This window comes from Myxocyprinus asiaticus, chromosome 28 (genome assembly GCF_019703515.2).
Source record: "Myxocyprinus asiaticus isolate MX2 ecotype Aquarium Trade chromosome 28, UBuf_Myxa_2, whole genome shotgun sequence".
In the NCBI taxonomy this organism is placed as follows: domain Eukaryota; kingdom Metazoa; phylum Chordata; class Actinopteri; order Cypriniformes; family Catostomidae; genus Myxocyprinus; species Myxocyprinus asiaticus.
The window spans coordinates 17085188-17104648 of NC_059371.1; the positions used below are offsets into that span (position 1 = coordinate 17085188).

A 19461-nucleotide genomic window follows, 5' to 3' on the forward strand; every position below is an offset into this window, starting at 1 on the left:
GCTACAGGAAGTGTGGAGTGAAATGTCACATGACTATCTGGACAGACTGACAGCTAGAATGCCAAGGATCTGCAAAGCTGTCATTGCTACACGTGGAGGATTTTTGGATGAGAACTGGATTAGGGGCAAAAATGCCAACAAAAGTTAAAAAAGGGCCCATGAAATTCAAATTTCTGAGGTCAAATAATGCAGTAAAGATATATTTACTCAGATTGAGAATTTATGTTAATAGATTCAATTGAAGTATTTGACATAAAAGGAAGACACAGTATTTTTTATAGGTTTAGGATACATATTCCCTCACAAAAATGCCCCTTAGAATTACATCCAGGGAGCACATATTAAAAAAGTTCATTACTAAGACTGTAGTAATTACTATTACTTTTTTAACAGATAATGAGATGTACATATGAAGCATTTTGGCAACTCTCAGGGTATAATATATATGTGTTTGAAACAATAATTATTTGCTGAATTTATAAACTGTTTTTTTTTTTTGTTTGTTTTTTTTTTTAATAAATCTTGTCTGATAATAGTAGATTTGTGTAATAGTGTATTGATCAAATGTTTAAAACCTATTTTAGGGTCTAATGTGTAATGGACAATCTGTTCTGTATAGGGGAATAAAAAGGTTAAAAATCAATTAAAACCATTTTACTCCTGTTTTTAATGTCTTTTTATTTCTTCCTCAGAAGCCTTTACTGCAGTTGAAAGTGAAAAACAATGTAGTGGTATTTTCCTTTATAGAACTGGCATTATTAAAATCAGCATAAAGCTATAAGTAAATGAATATGCGTTAAAGAACATAGTAGCCTATACAAAATGTTATACAGTATTTAAGACATCCTGTTTTATGTTGCTTTGAATACTCTACTGTATATTTAAACATTATATTTTTGGTGTTATTTTATGTTGCATTGTGTTAAAGGCTTAGTTCACACAAAAATGAAAATGCTGTTGTCATTTACTGACCATCACGTCGTTCCAAACCATGACTTACGTTCTTTCATGGTTTACGACGCCCTCAGTCAACTCAACATTCATTTTAGTTTCATTCCCATATCTTAAACCTTAAAGGTCCTGGTACTTTTAATTCCAAATAGAAATAACCATGTTTATTTGGTTTGGTAAATGTTTTACTGTGTATTGATGCATTTGGTCCTGTATTGTTGCATAAGTTAATTGTTGAAAGGTTTACTTCGCACAACAGGTGAACCAATGGATCATCATGAGCATACAACATGAAATATCATCAGCAGATGGCGTATCACGATAAAGCTTTGATGCAATGAACCATGCAACCAAGTTTGTGCATAACACAGAGTTTATGTCTCTTATATTTTAAGGTACTCAATATTTAATAGCATATATTTTATATTTTATATTAATATCATAATATTAATATCAAACTTGTGCAGGTTTTAAATTTGTGTTGTTTGAACGGACTGTTATGTTGCATAACTGCCAGCAAACTGCACTAGCATACATATATTTTGTAACATATATATATATATATATATACAGTAGCCTACTGTGCAACAGTCTTTGGCGCATTATATTTTTCACAAAAACATTTGTCTTAAAATAGTTATTTTATATATTCTGCTTTTAGTGTATCAGTAGGAAATCTCAATTTTAGATTTCAACATTTGCAAATAGATTTGAGTAAAAGAAGAACAAGGAGCCCTACAACAGATGTCATGGCCCCCACAGAGCCCAGATCTCAACATCACTTGAGGCAGTATGGGATTAGAGACAGAAGTCATTGAGACAGCCTAAATAGATTGAAGAACTGTGGCGAATTCTCCAAGAAGCTTGGAACATCCTATCTGCCAACAACCAAGAAAAACTGTGTCCAGGTGTACCTAGGAGAATTGGTGCTGTTTTAAAGGCAAAGGTGGTCACACCGAATATTGATTTAGCTTTTTTATGTTTACTGGACTTTGTATGACATTAAGTGATAAATGAAAACTATTTTTGTCATTATTTTTTGAAGACATCCTCACTATGCAACATTTTTCACAAGTGCCTAAAACTTTTGCACTTTAGTGTGTGTGTGTGTGTGTGTGTGTGTGTGGTTGTGCGGGTTTGGGTGGTTTACGAGGAAATTTGTTTAGGTTACAAACTGGTAATTACAAGAGTATTATGCTATAAATGTGGTTTATGAGGACATTTCTAGTGTCCCCATAATTGAAATTGCTTAAAAAACATACTAAATGAAGTTTTTTTGAAAATGTAAAAATGCAGAAAGTTTTCTGTGAGGGTTAGGTTTAGGGTTAGGGGACAGAATCTATAGTTCATACAGTATAAAAATCATTATGTCTATGGAGAGTCCTCATAATGATAGCTGCACCAACATGGCGCAGTGTGTGTGCACGTGTGTGTGTGTGTTTATGTGTGTGTGTGTGTGAGAGAGAGAGAGAGAGAGAGAGAGAGAGAGAGAGAGAGAGTGAGAGTGAGAGAGATTGTGGTGGTGCGTGAAACATTAAGAAAATATGACTGAAGAGCACATTCATCAAATTTTTATTCTACAACTATAGTTGCAATCGAAATTATTCAACCCCCCTGACCAGCAATACATTCTGGTGATGTGAATTAAAACACATTAACTAAAACCTCAGTAAACAGTCAAAGTAAGTTTTTAATACACATTTGAGTGATTTTGAGAACAAAGAGTTCAGTTTACCCAAATTTTTAAATAAAAAATAACTAACTAGTCATGTAAAAAATATTCAACCCCCAAAGTCAATCATTTGTGGAGCATCCTTTATCCTTAATAACAGCAAATAAATGTTTCAGGTAAGTGTTCTCAGGCTTCGGACACCTCTCTATTACACATTTCTCATGAGCAAAAGTTTCCAGCTCATTGACATTTTTTGGTTTCTGTTCTGCCACTGCTTCCTTGAAATCCCAACAAAGGTTTTCAATGGGATTTTAATGATGGACTGAAAGGGCCATTTAAGGACATTCCACGACCTATCCCTGAACCAGATGTTGGACAACTTGGATGTATGCTTGGTGTTATTGTCTTGCTGGAAAGTCCAGTGATCACCGAGCTTCAATTTACACACTGAAGGCATCACATTTTTCATGCCAAAATGGCCTCATACCTGAAAGAATCCATGGTGTCAGTCACATAGTCAGGACAGCCGTTTCCTGCAGCCACAAAACACCCCCATAACAGGACTGAACCACCTCCATACTTGACTGTGGGGATGGTGTCGTTCTTGTCATCACCTTGTCATCTTACTCCAGACGTACTGCTGACCCATGGGTCTAAAACTCATTTTCAGTTTAGTGTCATACGTCAATAAAACCTTCTTCCAGGACTCCACAGGTCTTTCCTAATTACTTCTTGAATATTCAGTCAGCTGGAGTCAACATTTCCCTTGGTGAAGTTTTGCTTTCTTCCACACCCCAAGAAAGTTGCTGTTGTACCATATTTAAAAAAAAAATAATGTATGAATGGTGCTGCCAACTTTGTCTATTGGAAATTGAAGTGCCTTGGAAATGTACTTTTAGCCATGAGGTTTTGAGACAGCTTATTTTTAATTGCATTTTTTGCATAGAAATACGTTTTTGCTTATAATGCTAAACTTAAATTTTAAAACTTAAATAAGTGCCATTGCAGATTGATGACTTAATTTTGTTTTAAAACAATTACTTGCCTTACATATTTAAGAAACAGCTACATGCAATAAGGGTTGTATAATTATGACATGGCTGTATTTTTAAAAAATCCTGCTATTTAAAAAAATTAGGTTATTTATTCACACTATGACTTTGAATGTGTCACTCAACTGATATAGATGTAAAGTTTAAAAATTCTGGGTTATCAGAAAAGCTTACCTTTGTAAATCCTTACTGTCTTATAAACTTGTTTATTCTTTCTATTTCTATGGCTCCTTCACTCCTTGATGTGGTGCAGTAACATTGTAAAAATAAATATTTAATCTAAACCCTAAGTAATACAATTAAATAACAGAAAGAGAAGAAATGTTATGCCTACACCAACACAAAAGCTATCATTTTTATTTTTCGTTGTGACCACGTAATTTTTTTCCCACCCTTATTCTGGCAGGTCCCGCCTCCTGTCTTCGGATTGGCTACTAAGAGCTTCTTACAAGCGGTCTGCGATTGGCCAGGTGAGAAGTCGTTCATAAAGCCTGAATAACCATAGTAAACAGAGGGACATCATAGCTTGTAAGTGCAGAAAAACAAACAGCCACCAAGTTCGAAGTTCAGTGGGAATTTTAAATGGTTAACATTAGACAATACAAAACTATCACATGCATTGAAATCAGCTGTTTACAGCTTTCCTCATTAATATTATAATGGAGGCGATGAAATATCGCAGCTTCCAGTGTATGAACGTGTTTTTACTCTTTTCTGTCCATACAACTGAAAGACCTATTTACTATACAATATATTCCATACAGCTCTATATACGATATGTAACATAATTTGTCACTTCTTTTATTTAACTTCTTATCATTAATTAATTCTGCAATTAGATTTTAATACTTTAAAACTTTTAACTATAGCTAGGTAGAGTGTTTAAACTTAAATTAAATTATCAAGATGTGTGTTTGTGTAGCAAACTTAATATCAAGACATTAAAAGTCATGTAAATTACATGCTTATTAAAAAGAATAATATTTCAAATTAACAATTAGAACAAAGGTATAGTTCACCCAAAATGAAAATTCTCTCATTATTTACTCACCCTCATGTCATCCCAGATGTGTATGACTTTCTTTCTTCTGCAGAACATAAACGGAGATTTTTAGAAGAATATTTCAGCTCTGTGGGTCCATACAATGAATGTGAATGGTGACCAAAGCTTTGAAGTTCCAATAAGCACATAAAGGCAGCATAACAGTAATCCATATGACTCCAGTGGTTAAATGTACAGTATATCTTCAGAAGTGATATGATAGATGTGGGTGAGAAACAGATCAATATTTAAGTCCTTTTTTTCCTTTACTAAAGTGAAAGTGATCGTGTAGATTTGCAGTAGAAAAAGTACTAAAATATTTCTCTGTTTCTAGGAATATGGTAAGAAATAATTGAAGTTTTTGTATTTCTTATAGAAAAGTGAGAAATACATTGTCAACTGTGAATTAAAATGTTTGTTTTCCAACCATGCTGTCTTAAAATTATAATAATGCATCTGTCTCCATATATTATTCAATCAATTCAAGTTCTGCTTTAAACTGAATAAAATTACCTTGAAATATTTTCAGTTCCAACAGTGGCTATGTGCTTACCATCAATTCACTGTACTTAGCAATAGGTGTAGACAAACTTTTTTCACCAGAGCTATGAACGGAGAACAGAGGTTTACTACCGGGGGTATTAGAGAGTTAGTGAGCAAGTTATCCGTGGACTACCATGGATAGCGACCGTAATATAACAGCTTGTAATTCTATAATTATATAAGACTCTTGAGATCGACCATTTTGTTACACAGTTTTAGGTAAAAGCCGGCCCACAGCTGAATAGTAAACCCTTACCAAAACAATAACGTTACATGGCAAGTTATCCGAGCACTACCGTGGATTGCAGATGTAAATTGACCATTTGTAAAAATAAATCCATTTCCACACTTGATCACTATTCATGATAGTAAGAACGACAGACAATTTGCATAATTCTACACAACTGTAGGTAAAAGTGGGTCCGCAGCTGATTAGCAAAACTATTTCAACACAATAACATTAGCTAGCAGAGGCCTACAGCTGTGCACTGGGTGTACAGCTACGACACAAACTTCGCTTTTGAACTCTCGGTAGCAGATCAATCCACAAATAATCATGCATACTTACAGGTTGTGGTCCTGAAGTGCCAGATTGTCCCAACAAAGTGGGAACTGCACCATCTTTCAGGAGTAATCGTCTTGAAAATCCGGCATTGTTTGTGGTTGTACTGCTGAGAAATATTGGTAAAAATACATTTTAACCACTGATTCTTCAATTTGTCTGCATTTGGAAGTCCGTACAAAGGGGTTTTGCTTTCGCAGTGAAGAAAACAGCTTCTTCTCGACATGGCGACAACACTAACCCAACTCATCCTGGCCTCGGCTATGACTACCTTTGTTTGAGGGCAGGCATTATGCAAATGTGTTACATAGTAACATAGATACTTTACAGAAGAAATGGCTGGAGTACAAACAGCCTGTTTCTTGTAGTTCTTGAGCAGTGTTGTCTGTGGGAGAGAATAACTCCCTTTTGCAAGGACTTTGTGCTTTGTAACTTTGCAGACCTTTTACATGCAGAAAGAGCTATATTACACACTAAAGGAAAGGTTAATACCAAAAAGCATAATAGGGCCTCTTTAATAAAAGGAAAAACACAAATAGTTTTTCTACTGTTGGAACGACAAGTGTCAGAAGTTATAGAATTGATAACCATCCAATCAGAAGGCATCATCAAGCTGGTGACGTATAGACAACATTAGTCCAATCATTTGAACAAAGATTTTTTGGAAGAATATCTCAGCTCTGTTGTTCCATACAGTGCAAGCTCAATTACACTTCTGGTGCCATCTAACACTCTGCACATGCGTCAAGCACTCATGATCACACAAAGAGACTACAACGGAAAGATGTTCAGTGAAAAACAAGTTATATTTTGGTATATTCTCACCCAAAACTGATTTTATCACTTCTGAAGACATTGATTTAACCACTGGAGTTGTGTTGATTACTTTTATGCTGCCTTTATGTGCTTTTTGGAGCTTCAAAGTTTTGGTCACCTTTTGCGATTTTATACATTTTTTATGCATATTCCCTGATTTTTCCAGGTTCCATAACTGTGGCAACCCGACCGACATACAGTAGCCATCAGACAAAAAAAATCCCATAGACTTACATAGAAGGAGAGTGCTGACTCATATGGACCAGAATATCATAGATACTTGGATGTGGGCTCTTTTGAATTGGGCAAGTAAGCAACTAAAGCACCCAGAACACCCTAGCAACAGCATAGCAATGCACAAATTACCCACAACAGCATTGTTGCAGCGACTTTGCACAGTCAAGCAATACTCACATTTTCTGCTGTAAATGTAAAACCTAGTTATGATTTAATATTTATGATGAAAAAAAATTAATTGTGTGTATGGTATGACACATTCATGTCCCATACTGTTTTTTTTATTTTTTTGCATTGTTTATATAGCCCTTCAATTAATCACTGGTCAACATGTGAAGTTTCAAACTCACATGTTGTGAGTACTTCTTATAATATAAGAAGTATATTATAGCACTGCTTCTCCTGAAATATTTTCTTTAAATCTCAAACTGTAAACAGTCTTAATATGAAGTGTAATGACTGTCAAGTCATAATACTCTGTTCTGGTTTCCGTTCTTAAAAACTAGGTCAGCTTCCCTGCATGGCTTCTCTGGGCAGCACCCCCCTTCTTGCTGTGTGTTAGAGAGCCCACACTTGTTACCACATGAGTGATAATACAATACTTATGAAGGTAACACCTCTAATCTAGCCAACCCTTTTTCATAACCTTACCACATTGCCCACACTCAGTGGATGGAGAAAATAAATATACAGAAATATTAATAGATGAGGAAAGGCCTGTATTGATAAATATATACTGTATAACATTAGGTTTCAAATTGCTCTTATGCAAATGTATACAGTCAAAGGAGGTTAAGCCATGAATAGACGTGCACCCACTAACCTCTAACTTTGGCACCAGTCCAAAGTTTTTACAGTGTTGTGGGTGGATTGTGGGTTACTGCAATTAACATAACTGTGTTTCAGATCTTCAGTGCCATCATGGGGGCATATTTCTCAGTTTGAATAGTCAATGCTTAATACTCTTAATTTCTTTGTTTTCCTTTGGATTTAAAATGTGTAATTGGGTACAAGTAGAAACACAAGTAATTCTTTGTTATGGAAGTAATAAAATAATCAAAACAATCAAGTACGATTTTGTTAAGTACTTTTAATTAATCATAATTTAATCATAGTTTTACTCCTAAAGAAATTAATTGTAATTTTTTTAAACATATATATAAAATCATGACCACTCACATGAGATGAGGACTCTAGTCACATCAGTGACCTTATAAAAGCTGTTTTATTCTACATGGGGCAGGGGAACCCTCATAGGGGCTGCTATTTTAGCTTCACATGACCAGCTGAATACTACTCACTTAATCTCAGTAACTGCCCTGTTATTGAACACTTTCACTCTTGGATTAAATGAATCATGGCTGATTGTGAAGTGCTTTTCTACAATGGCATCTGTAACTGAAAACTATCAATTTTGAATGATGCTGCATCCACACCACTAAGTGTCACTGTAAATCCAAGATGACACAAACAATAAGTTGCTGAGTGTACTTTTAAAGTGTTAATTTATACATTTTATTTTGTACATTGTCTCAAACAGTTTTATTTTTACATGTGAATGTTCATACTCATTATGTTACATAATATAATTTATTTAAGCAATGCTTTAAGAAATGTTACCTTTAAATCTCTAATTGTGAACTGTCATAATTTAAAGATTACAGGATCTAACAGGATGTAAATGAGTCAGATTACCATCAGATTTCCTCCTGATCATAAGAACATCTCAATCAATTTCTCTTTTCACACCTTTTATTCTCTTTCCAGGCCACTTTATACAGAATGACCTTTAAAATGCAGGGCAGAACTGTCAACAAAAGATGTAAGTGAGCATGCTTCAACCGGCTGGCTCGTCCTGTTCAAGACTCTTTGGTAGGTAGGTCACATGACTCAGGTACTTGTTTCTCCTCCTTCTGAAGTGTTCCTGTTTTCCTTACCAGGCAAATATAGGTCAAAGTGGATTGATAGCTTACTGGTTTGCCCTAATTTTCAAGATCAATTTTGGGAAGCCTTAAACTGGAGAAGGGCAACAAGAACACAATTCGCAGATAGTTTGCCAATTAAGACAGTAAAAACCAACGTCTGTTACAACAAATACTATTGTGAAATATGTTAACAAAGTCCATAAATAAAACCCAGTAGTTTCCACGGGTAAAAATAAGAAGCTGATCTCTTGTCAAAGAATTTCCACTAGCACCTGCACAAAAGCAGAGGGTGGGAAATATTTTAGTAGACTAAAGGCAAAGCATCCCAACAGCTCTGCCTTGGACTTCCTCCTAAGAAAGGAGATAGGTGGGACTCTCAGTTCCTTAGCCAATAGCCCATCAGTCCAAGTGCCTAGAGCAAAGGAGGGGTGTGATATAAAGGTAGAGTCCACCTTAAGAGCTCATGTGTGTTTGGATATACAGTACTCAGTTTGCCCCTGCTTCACAAGATTAATTTAGTATTTTGCTGGAACAATTATACTGCTGTTGGATTTTAAGGATTTATACACATGACAGACAGCTTACAAAAAGGCAAAGTCCATTTGAAGTTAATATCAAGGCATACTAATGCATGGTCTTTAAAGAAAGCATATTAATTAGATGGCTTATTTTCAGATTTAAATGGCACCTTTTTTATATTTAAAGAATGTTAAACACACAAAATGTTAAGTGCAGAGTTCTCAATCACATATACCTGTGTATATCCAGTATAATGACCTAGATATGTCTACTGTATGTTGACATGTACTAATCAAACAGGCCTAGAATATTGCATTTGTCCAAGACCTTTTATTTGTTTTTTTGTTTTAGTTGTTTCTAATAACTTTATTTCATATTTCGTGCTGCTGTTTGTTTTGCATTACTGTGAAAGAAAGTCAGTATTCACATGCATGCCAAAGACTCTCAAGGAGTTTACCCCTTCTGCTGTTTCTCATTCTCTCAGGGCCGTAACCACAATATACACTGAGGGGGACAAGTCCCCCCCCCCCCAATAATCAGATAAGGCCAGATTGTTCACCCCCCCCCCCCTTTTTAACATGCTCAATAGTCTAATACTGCTAGCCAATGCCATTTGAGATCGATGAAGCGAAGAGTTGGAACCTCATGGATTATTTATATTCCAGCACTGCGCAGCACACACGTCAGCAGTTCAGGTTAAATGTGTTAGTGTCATGTAAGATGTCAGTAGATAATTAAACGTAATATTTGCCCACTGTTTTATAACTGAAATGTTGTACAGACCGACATTAATTTCCAAGGGTACAAACTACTCACCATTTGGCGAAATTCGCCGTTTTGAATTTAAAATGTCATGTACCATACGTGATTCGTATGTCATTCATACATTTGAATGTGAAAACATTAACGGAGCCATTTTCAGCGTATCAGGCTCAAGACAAAGAGCGAATGTGTGTATATTGTAAAGGAATTGAATGAATGTGGTAATCTGCCAGGCTTTTGAAGTAGCTTTTTAGAAAATTCACTTGACATTGTCTATGAGAAGGATCTATAAAACACAAAGTAGAGCGTTTTCACCCTCAGATTAAAACTAGAACATAAGACCTGTGACTTCTGGCTTCCATTGTGTTTTTAGGTTGTGGCAGAGACCGTCTCTAAGATTTTCTAAATTATTTCATGTCTATAATTCTAAATTTTGTTCATCTCCTAAGAATCTTCTTTTAAAAGAGACCATTTTATTTTGAGTATGTCCTTGTCAGGTCTGTGCTCAAAAAATGAGCCACCAGTTAAAGGAGTAGTTCACCTAAAAATGGAAATTTTACTTTTACTCACTCATTTACTCACCCTTATGTTGTTCACAACGATATGCTGTTACTTTTTCAATATGAATTTTTCAATACTTCCACACAATATATTTATGTATGGAAAAGAGCAGCATTAGGATTATTGAAGATTGTGTTAAGATTCTCACATATTTTCTTTTTGCTAGCCATGCTGACACAGTTGTCATTTTACAGATACATCAGTGATGAAAAAAATGCAAATTATATTAGTCTTTTAGACAGTATAAAAAGAAAAAGATGACTGAAAGGTGAATTGCTAGCAATGCAGACACAGTGTTTGTCTTTTACTGTTTGAACTTTAAAAAGAAAAAAAAAGCATATCTTTTAAAAACAAAATTATCAAATCTTGGCCATTTATTGCATTTAACGTTTTTAGTCAGGACGAAAGAGTACCATTATGATTCAACACCTGCGACCCCCCACCCTTCAAAATGGTTTGGTCCCCCCCCATAAAATTATGGTTTGTGGATCTAGAGCGCGGCCGAGTGACCAGTGCGCAGCGCAGAGGTAACATTACCTCAACCCTGAAAGCGCGTCCATATCCATGCGCTAAAGTTGGAGTGCTCGAGATTTCCCTGCCTGTTACCTCCACAAACTTGCGTAGTTGTGTAATATCATGATATATTCCATTAAGGCCTGGTCTGAGTGGGATGCTTGCATTGACGGTGCTGAAAGTAACAGCAATATTAATCATATTGGTGTTCTAACAGCGATATTTCAAGTTTCAGCATATGTTTTTTTGCATTAATAATAATAAAAATACAATTTGTATTTTTAGGGGCCCTAGGCAGTTGCCCACCTTTGCCTAGTGCTAAGTCCGCCCCTGGCTACTGAACACGTGTTATGCTGCTGACTGCTTTTCACCAAAGCAGTAGTTTTTCAATGCGTGAACTTGTACCTGAATGTACAGCACACTCTGTTCTTATTTTAGCCTTATCCACTCATGTATTGTCATTAACCAAATAAAAACATGGATCTCCCTCCCTTTTTTGTGAACTGCCAAAAATAGTCCTAATTCGATTGCTTAGTACAAAGTACTAAAAACATCAAAAAGAAAACTAGTTCCATATAAAAACTCTGCATTTAAAAGGACTCTCTTGCTAAATGTATGTCTATTACAGTATGTAATTCTTTTCAGAAGACGTTTTAATCCCCTCACTTTTAATAAAATGCATGTCTAAGAGGATTTACTCTGTGGGATGTAGGTCATTTTAACTCTTGCTGATCTTCAGAATATGTATATACAATATGTCTGTTTTTGTGTGCAGGCATCTGTCCAACAGACAAAATGAAGGCTGTCAATAGTCTTTCTGATAACTTAATGGAACCAAAACAAAGACAAGTGACTATCTGGGTGACCAAATCCAAACACCAAGGTGGGATATAGTTTAGGAAATCTACTTAGACCAGTTGTTTTAATTAGCTACATTCAAACAATAAGATGTAGCTTCATCTCCAAGATGACTGAATTGAACATTGAATGAACTCATTGGCTTATATCTTTCTATGTGCTGATATTTTACCCTTGATCCATTTTGTGACTTGGAAGCACAGGGGCATAGATTTGGCTTGAACAGCCCTTTTCCTCACTCTGGAAGTGTACAGTTCTTGGAGGATGGGGAGGGGAGAACCAATAATCTGCTCAGCAGTCCGAACTGTCCTTTTGTAGTCTTCTGATGTCCGATTTCATAGCTGAACCAAACCAGACAGTTATAGAAGTGCAGAGGACAGACTCAATGACTGCTGAGTAGAACTGTATCAGCAGCACCTGTGGCAGGTTGAACTTCCTCAGCTGGCGAAGGAAGTACAACCTCTGCTGGACCTTTTTCACAATGGAGTCAGTGTGGGTCTCCCACTTCAGGTCCTGTGAGATGGTAATGCCCAGGAACCTGAATGACACTGCTGCCACAGTGCTGTTTAGAATGGTGAGGGGGTGTAATGCCGGGGTGTTTCCCCTAAAGTCCACTATCATCTCCACTGTTTTTAGCGTGTTCAGCTCCAGGTTGTTTTGGCTGCACCAGACAGCCAGCTGTTCAACCTTCTTTCGGTATACAGACTCATCGACATCTTGGATAAGGCCGATGACATTACTGTCATCTGCAAACTTCTGGAGCGTGACATAGGGGTCATAATATATGCAACATATATTATAGGACTAGGGTTAGACAGACAGAATTTATTTCTGATTCTGTCTTTCTGATTACAGATTTCACAGGACACATTACCGATGGCTGGACAATAAGTGTGGTTCTAAAGAGCCCAACATCCAGTGGAGCCTCTTCCGAAAAAATAGTTTTTTATTTTTATTTTATTTTTAAAGTGTGTATAGCGCTCCTCTACAGAGTAGCAGACAGCATATGTGGACTTTAATGTGTTGCTCCAGTCGTGTAGATTAGATGTTCTCCTAGAAGTTCACGTAGCAGAAAAGTCTGTAGCTCTAGATACCTTCCATGTTAGAGAACAAATTTATTTATATTTATATTGCATAGTATACATATAGACATCTACCCAAATAGCCATTTACGCTGTCTTCCTCAACTTGCAAAATAATAATAAAAATAATATATATATATATATATATATATATATTTTTTTTTTTTTACATGAGATGCCTTTTTGTTTACCACAAAAATGTCAAACACAGCACCTGTCACAGTTTCGCAGGTGGGACCTGTTGCTGAGAACAGAGAAGACATACTGACTGAAAAAAAAAGAACAGAGTCAGCATGCCACAGAAAGGCTTTTTCATATATCTAGCCAACCATCAGAACTTAGTGATGTGGAAAATCTCTGTACACATGGGAACAAAGCTACACAAAAACCAGTTTTGTCTGGCTTATACAGGGCAATTTTCCATGTTTGCCGTTTCCCACATTGAGTGTGTTTGGCCACCAACACTGCTTCATTTAAATTGTCCACTTGCATTTTGTATTGTTATTTTGGTTTAGATAAACCTTACGTCAAAACATGAAGTGGGTGTCATTTATTCATATTATTAACACAATGAGCAATAGGAAAATGTATGCCATAGTTTAACCAAGAGCACTTACATAAAATATAGGGTTAGTGTTACTGTAGGTTCTACATCATTTCCAGACCATTTGGAGAGATGACAATCTCTGAATGTGTTTACTTGAATAAAAAGGCTTTTCTTAAAAATTCTGTAAAATGGAATCTGTAAGATATTGTACTCTTCAAAGGCAAATGCCCATGACATTCTGTCTCCATTTTACCTAGAATCTGGGTGCCCTTGTCCAAAGTCCATGTTGAATGCTGATGCACTGAATTTGAAAGTATAAACACAGATCTCAGGAACAGTGGAGCCAACATACTTGTTATATAATCATCCGTTCATATGAGCTGAACAATATGCTTAGAGAGAAGAGGGGCTTTGTGGGGGGTCAATGTGACACATTTGCCAGTCAATGTAGGCAAAATGACTACACAGAGGTGCACACGTACACAATTGACCATAAACACAATAGGGGAGGATTTATGACTGCACTTTCTCTTCAATGTATTTGGAGTACTTTATTTTGGTTAAAAATAAATAAATAAATAAAAGCCCCTTATAATTGTAAATGGTTGATGCAGGATTTGTTTGAAAAGGTCTTGAATAATAATTTAAAGAGAAAGTGGGCTGTTTAAGACCATTTATTGTGCTGAAACACAATACAATGCAATGATATCAAGTAACAAAGACATGTAACTCCAGTGTTACAGAGGTGTAAAAATGTACAAAATATTTTTGCATGTTTCAGTTTTTCCATTTTATTACACCATATATAAAATGAGTACAAAAAAAAAAGAAATACTAAAACAGCCCATTGTATGGATGGGAAAGAAAAAAAAATGGCCATTTTATCCCCTAGCGTTGGTGTCCTGAGCTGGTCTCAGATTCAGGAATGGGGAGAACTCCCCGCCTCCGACTTGCCTCCATCACTACTTTCGCTTGCCTGCCTTATCACCATCTCCCGGGCAACACATGTCACCTGTCCATTGGTCACGCTCATCACCCCTGACCTGGAGAGAGCAAATCAAATTAAGAGATTCAAAAAAATAAATAAAATCACAACAGTTTAAATGGACTGATAGATCTGGGTTACAAATTCTAAAATCTGCGACTGCAGTTATGACTAACACTGGCAAGGTCTTCGTGTTACATGCACCAAGTTGGGTGTCAGTGAAACTCAATCCCATGTCTCCACTGAAAGACACTTGACTCACTTCTGTTGAGCCTCCTCAGTTAGAGTTCCCATGCCAGGCTGGTTCTGCTTCCCAAAGAAGAAACTGGACCACCAGTGGCCAGAGTCCTGTTTGGGCAGACCTGGTGGATAATGAAACAACAAATCAGAACAAGGCATGGCCAGTCTGTCCTGTAAATGAGCTTGATCCCCTGCTGGATTTGCAGTGCATCCGGAAGGTATTCACAGCGCTTCACTTTTTCCACCTTTTGTTATGTCTTATATAACCTTATTCCAAAATATAGCCTTATTCCAAAACAGATTAAATTCATTATTTTCCTCAATTCTACAAACAATACCCCATAATGACAACGTGAAAGAAGTTTGTTTGAAATCTTTGCAAATGTATTTAAAAAAATAAATAAATAAAAAAAAAAAAAAAAAAATAAAAAAAACCACACACATGTACATAAGTATTCACAGCCTTTGCTCAATACTTTGTTGAAGCACCTTTGGCACCAATTACAGCCTCAAGTCTTTGAGTATGATGCTACAAGCTTGGCACACCTATTTTTGGGCAGTTTCTCCCATTCTTCTTTGCAGGACCTCTCAAGCTCCAGCAGGTTGGATGGGGAGCGTCGGTGCACAGCCATTTTCAGATCTCTCCAGAGATGTTCAATCGGGTTCAAGTCTGGGCTCTGGCTGGGCCACTCAAGGACATTCACAGTGTTGACCCGGAGCCACTCCTTCGTAAGCTTGGCTGTGTGCTTAGGGTCATTGTCCTGTTGGAAGATGAACCTTCGCCCCAGTCTGCGGTCCAGAGCACTCTGGAGCAGGTTTTCATCAAGGTTGTCTCTGTACATTGCTGCATTCATCTTTCCCTCGATCCTGACTAGTCTCCCAGTTCCTGCCGCTGAAAAACATCCCCACAGCATGATGCTGCCACCACCATGCTTCACTGTAGGGATGGTATTGGCCAGGTGATGAGCAGTGCCTGGTTTCCTCCAGACATGACGCTTGCCATTCAGGCCAAAGAGTTCAATCTTTGTTTCTCATGGTCTGGGAGTCCTTCAGGTGCCTTTTGGCAAACTCCAGGCGGGCTGTCATGTGCCTTTTACTGAGGAGTGGCTTCCGTCTGGCCACTCTACCATACAGGCCTGATTGGTGGAGTGCTGCAGAGATGGTTGTTCTTCTGGAAGTTTCTCCTCTCTCCACAGAGAAATGCTGGAGCTCTGTCAGAGTGACCATCGGGTTCTTGGTCACCTTCCTGACTAAGGCCCTTCTCCCCCGATTGCTCGGTTTGGCCGGGCGGCCAGCTCTAGGAAGAGTCCTGGTGGTTCCAAACTTCTTCCATTTACGGATGATGGAGGCCACTGTGCTCATTGGGACCTTCAATGCTGCAGACATTTTTCTGTACCCTTCCCCAGATCTGATACAATCCTGTCTCGGAGGTCTACAGACAATTCCTTGGACTTCATGGCTTGGTTTGTGCTCTGACATGCACTATTAACTGTGGAACCTTATATAGATAGGTGTGTGCCTTTCCAAATCATGTCCAATCAACTGAATTTACAACAGGTGAAACTTCTTTCACGTTGTCATTATGGGGTATTGTTTGTAGAATTGAGGAAAATAATGAATTTAATCCATTTTGGAATAAGGCTGCAACATAACAAAATGTGGAAAAAGTGAAGCGCTGTGAATACTTTCCGGATGCACTGTAGTATTCAATGATGCAAGCACTAACACAATCACCATTAAGGTGATGTCATTGTATAGCAGTGTCTCTAAACAACAACATTTAGGCAGGTGAAGGCATTTGCCATGTTCCAGACAGGTAAAGGTAACAATTTCAAACATCCAAATCCAAACCAGATGACTAAGTTACAAGACATGTCTAGCTTCAATAGGATGGCTTCCTCAGTAGTATGGAGCAAAAACAATGGTCCAAGTATTTGCATCTGAATATTGTTTTTGTACTTAAAACATGCCAAATAACTAAAGTGGTCATGACATACCTCTTATTATTTTAAGATGTTAGTATAAGATGATAGTAAAGTCACGCGCGCGCGCGCACACACACACACACCCACCCCCCCCCCCCTTGGTGCAGCTATCATTATGAGGACTCTCCATAGACAATGATATTCATACTGTATGAACTATAGATTCTATCCCCTAAACCTAACCCTCCAAAAAAAAAAAAAAAAAAAAAAAAACTTTTAGCATTTTTACATAAAAAAATAAATAAAAAACAGTTTAGCATTTTTTTTTTTTTACCCTTGTAATTATCAGTTTGTAGCCACCCAAACCCGCCCACACACACACTTTTAAAACATGATCTTTTTCCACCCTCATTCTGATCCTCTGTGAGAAATGCTGATTTGGTGCTGTTTCTACTTTAAGACTTGACTGTAAACTCCCACTGTTATGATTGGCTCTCTGCTCAACTGACCTGCCATCTCACTGCTCACCACTACTGGGCAGGGCTACGGAAGTGAAAAGGAAATGTAGGCGTTGATGTGTTGCGAAGTGGTCAGATGCAAATGTCTTCCAGTGTGGAGGAAGTAGAGAGCGAGTCGTTTTAGCAGCTTGGTTTCAACAAATGCTCTTTTTGCAGTCAGAAGGAAGTTATGAGTTCTGAAACTTACAGTACATTTTTAATAGTACAATGATCTCTTATTTGTTAAAAGATCAAGGAAAATTTTATTCCTCGTGTCATGACCCCCTTTAAGATTTGTGTGCTGTATTTTAGAAACATGTACTTTCTTAAACGCAATTTTTTTTTTTTTTTTTTTTTTTTTAAAAGAGATGGAATTAGCTGTAAATACTCAGATAATAAAAGTTTCAAGTTCAGATTTTCAGAACTCCAAATTTCAGAAATTCAGACTGTAGGCAAACTATGCCAGTGTTTCATAGAGAAAAGTAGAGATTGCACAAAATGCTACATTTTACTATTTTGATAATCACAGAGCTGAATTTCCTTGTGCGGTCCGATGTCACCTTTAAAATAATTCAAAACTAAAAATCCCATGTTTAAAAATACACATTACATACGCAACAAAAATCATTTTAAATTCTTAATCGTCACGTGTTTTACAATTCAAATGAACAAAATTCTGATTCAAATACCCGTCATTGTTTTAGCATCATACAAAAGCTGATTACTCAGGAACGGCCATCAGATTGCCACACCCACACCACTCACTGCTCTTTTGCAATGTGTGTGTTCAGTGAATTATTGCACCATCTATAAAAGAGGCCAAATCCCAACTTAGTGTGAATAAGTGAAGCGAGTTACAACATGACTGTCAGGACTGCTATATTCTAGTGCTGGTGGGGTGTGTGAATGGCACGGAATATTTAAAATAAATAAATAAATAAAATAAAAATAAAAAATAAAAACACACACCTGGATGATGTGGAATAACCTCCCCACTATACTCTGAACTGCCACACGAGCTGCTACTAGATGTAGAGCCAATGCGCCCTGGTGAGAGGGAACAGTCTTATAAAAGCAAATTCTCTGTATAACATGAACCATTAATAGATGGGCAACCGTGCAAGGTGGAGCATCAAAAGTGCATGCTCTTAAACAAGTCTACTTACTTCGGTAGTAGTCATGAGTGGCTACAAGAGAACCACTAGCTGGGATGGCTGCCATTTTACAGATTTATGTAAACGGTGCCTTAGATGGAAACCCTGATGGAGCAGGGGCAGAAGAGGACAATTGGTCAGATATGGCTGCTTATATACAAAGTTATTCAACCTCATTCATCATGCAAATTCAGAAAAACTCAGTGGCTTATATGAATACAGGCAAACACAGAGAACAATAAAAGGCATTTAAAAGGTTGTAGCACTAACATATTGCCTGAATCCTTGTTTGGGTTGGATAAGTGTTATTTTAAGGTCTACTCATTTTCTAACCAAACTGACATTATGGCTTGCTCACTGGGGCTCTAAATACAATTATGATTTAATTATTTACTTATTTTTATACACAATTTAAAATCACATTTAATCAAACTACACAATGATGACTCTTAAGACTTTATGGAAATTACAGGTTAATTTTCTGTTAATGCATGATTTTCTGTAAAGCTGTTTTGAAACTATGTGTGTTGTGAAAAGCGCTATACAAATAAAAATGACTTGACATTTCTAAAAATCATTCTACAGCATTTCCAGAAGAATGAAAAACATGTACTACGGTAGAAAAAGGGATGTTCATGCAATCACAAAGGAACATGATTTCCGTAAAAAGACATGCATGGCGGTACGTGCTCGGTATCTGGAACCCAAACAATGACCAGCAACAACCCGTCTGACGTTGTGTCCTGTAAAATATGAGCAGACCATTTAAATTTGTTGTAACGCACCTTCTTTTACCCCTCGTGCTGATGTTATTAGAGCACCCTGATCGATTCAGTCGGAGGCTTTGGGGAGAAACGCTAGGCGACGGAGCCCATTTGAAAAGGTTTAGATGGATAAGACTCTCCACAACCGGAAATATGTACCGCAATGCTGACTAACAAACAACCCCGTTCGGTGTCATTTATACAGAGAGGTGACGTAAACAACAAGCAGTGGCGTGCGGAGGCGTGGCTTCTCT

At 37.1% G+C, this 19461-nt stretch overlaps 1 protein-coding gene across 1 annotated transcript; it reads right to left on the reverse strand.

Annotated features, from left to right (window-relative positions):
* Window positions 1–14303: 14303 nt before the first annotated feature.
* ppdpfb (pancreatic progenitor cell differentiation and proliferation factor b) lies at window positions 14304–19392 on the reverse strand. The gene is made up of 5 exons (XM_051660786.1): window positions 19229–19392; window positions 18456–18548; window positions 18259–18336; window positions 14890–14989; window positions 14304–14685 (listed from the first exon to the last, which is right to left on the reverse strand). The coding sequence occupies exons 2-5, from the start codon at window positions 18508–18510 to the stop codon at window positions 14562–14564; spliced, it is 357 nt and encodes a 118-aa protein (XP_051516746.1). The 5' UTR covers window positions 18511–18548; window positions 19229–19392; the 3' UTR covers window positions 14304–14561.
* Window positions 19393–19461: the final 69 nt, after the last annotated feature.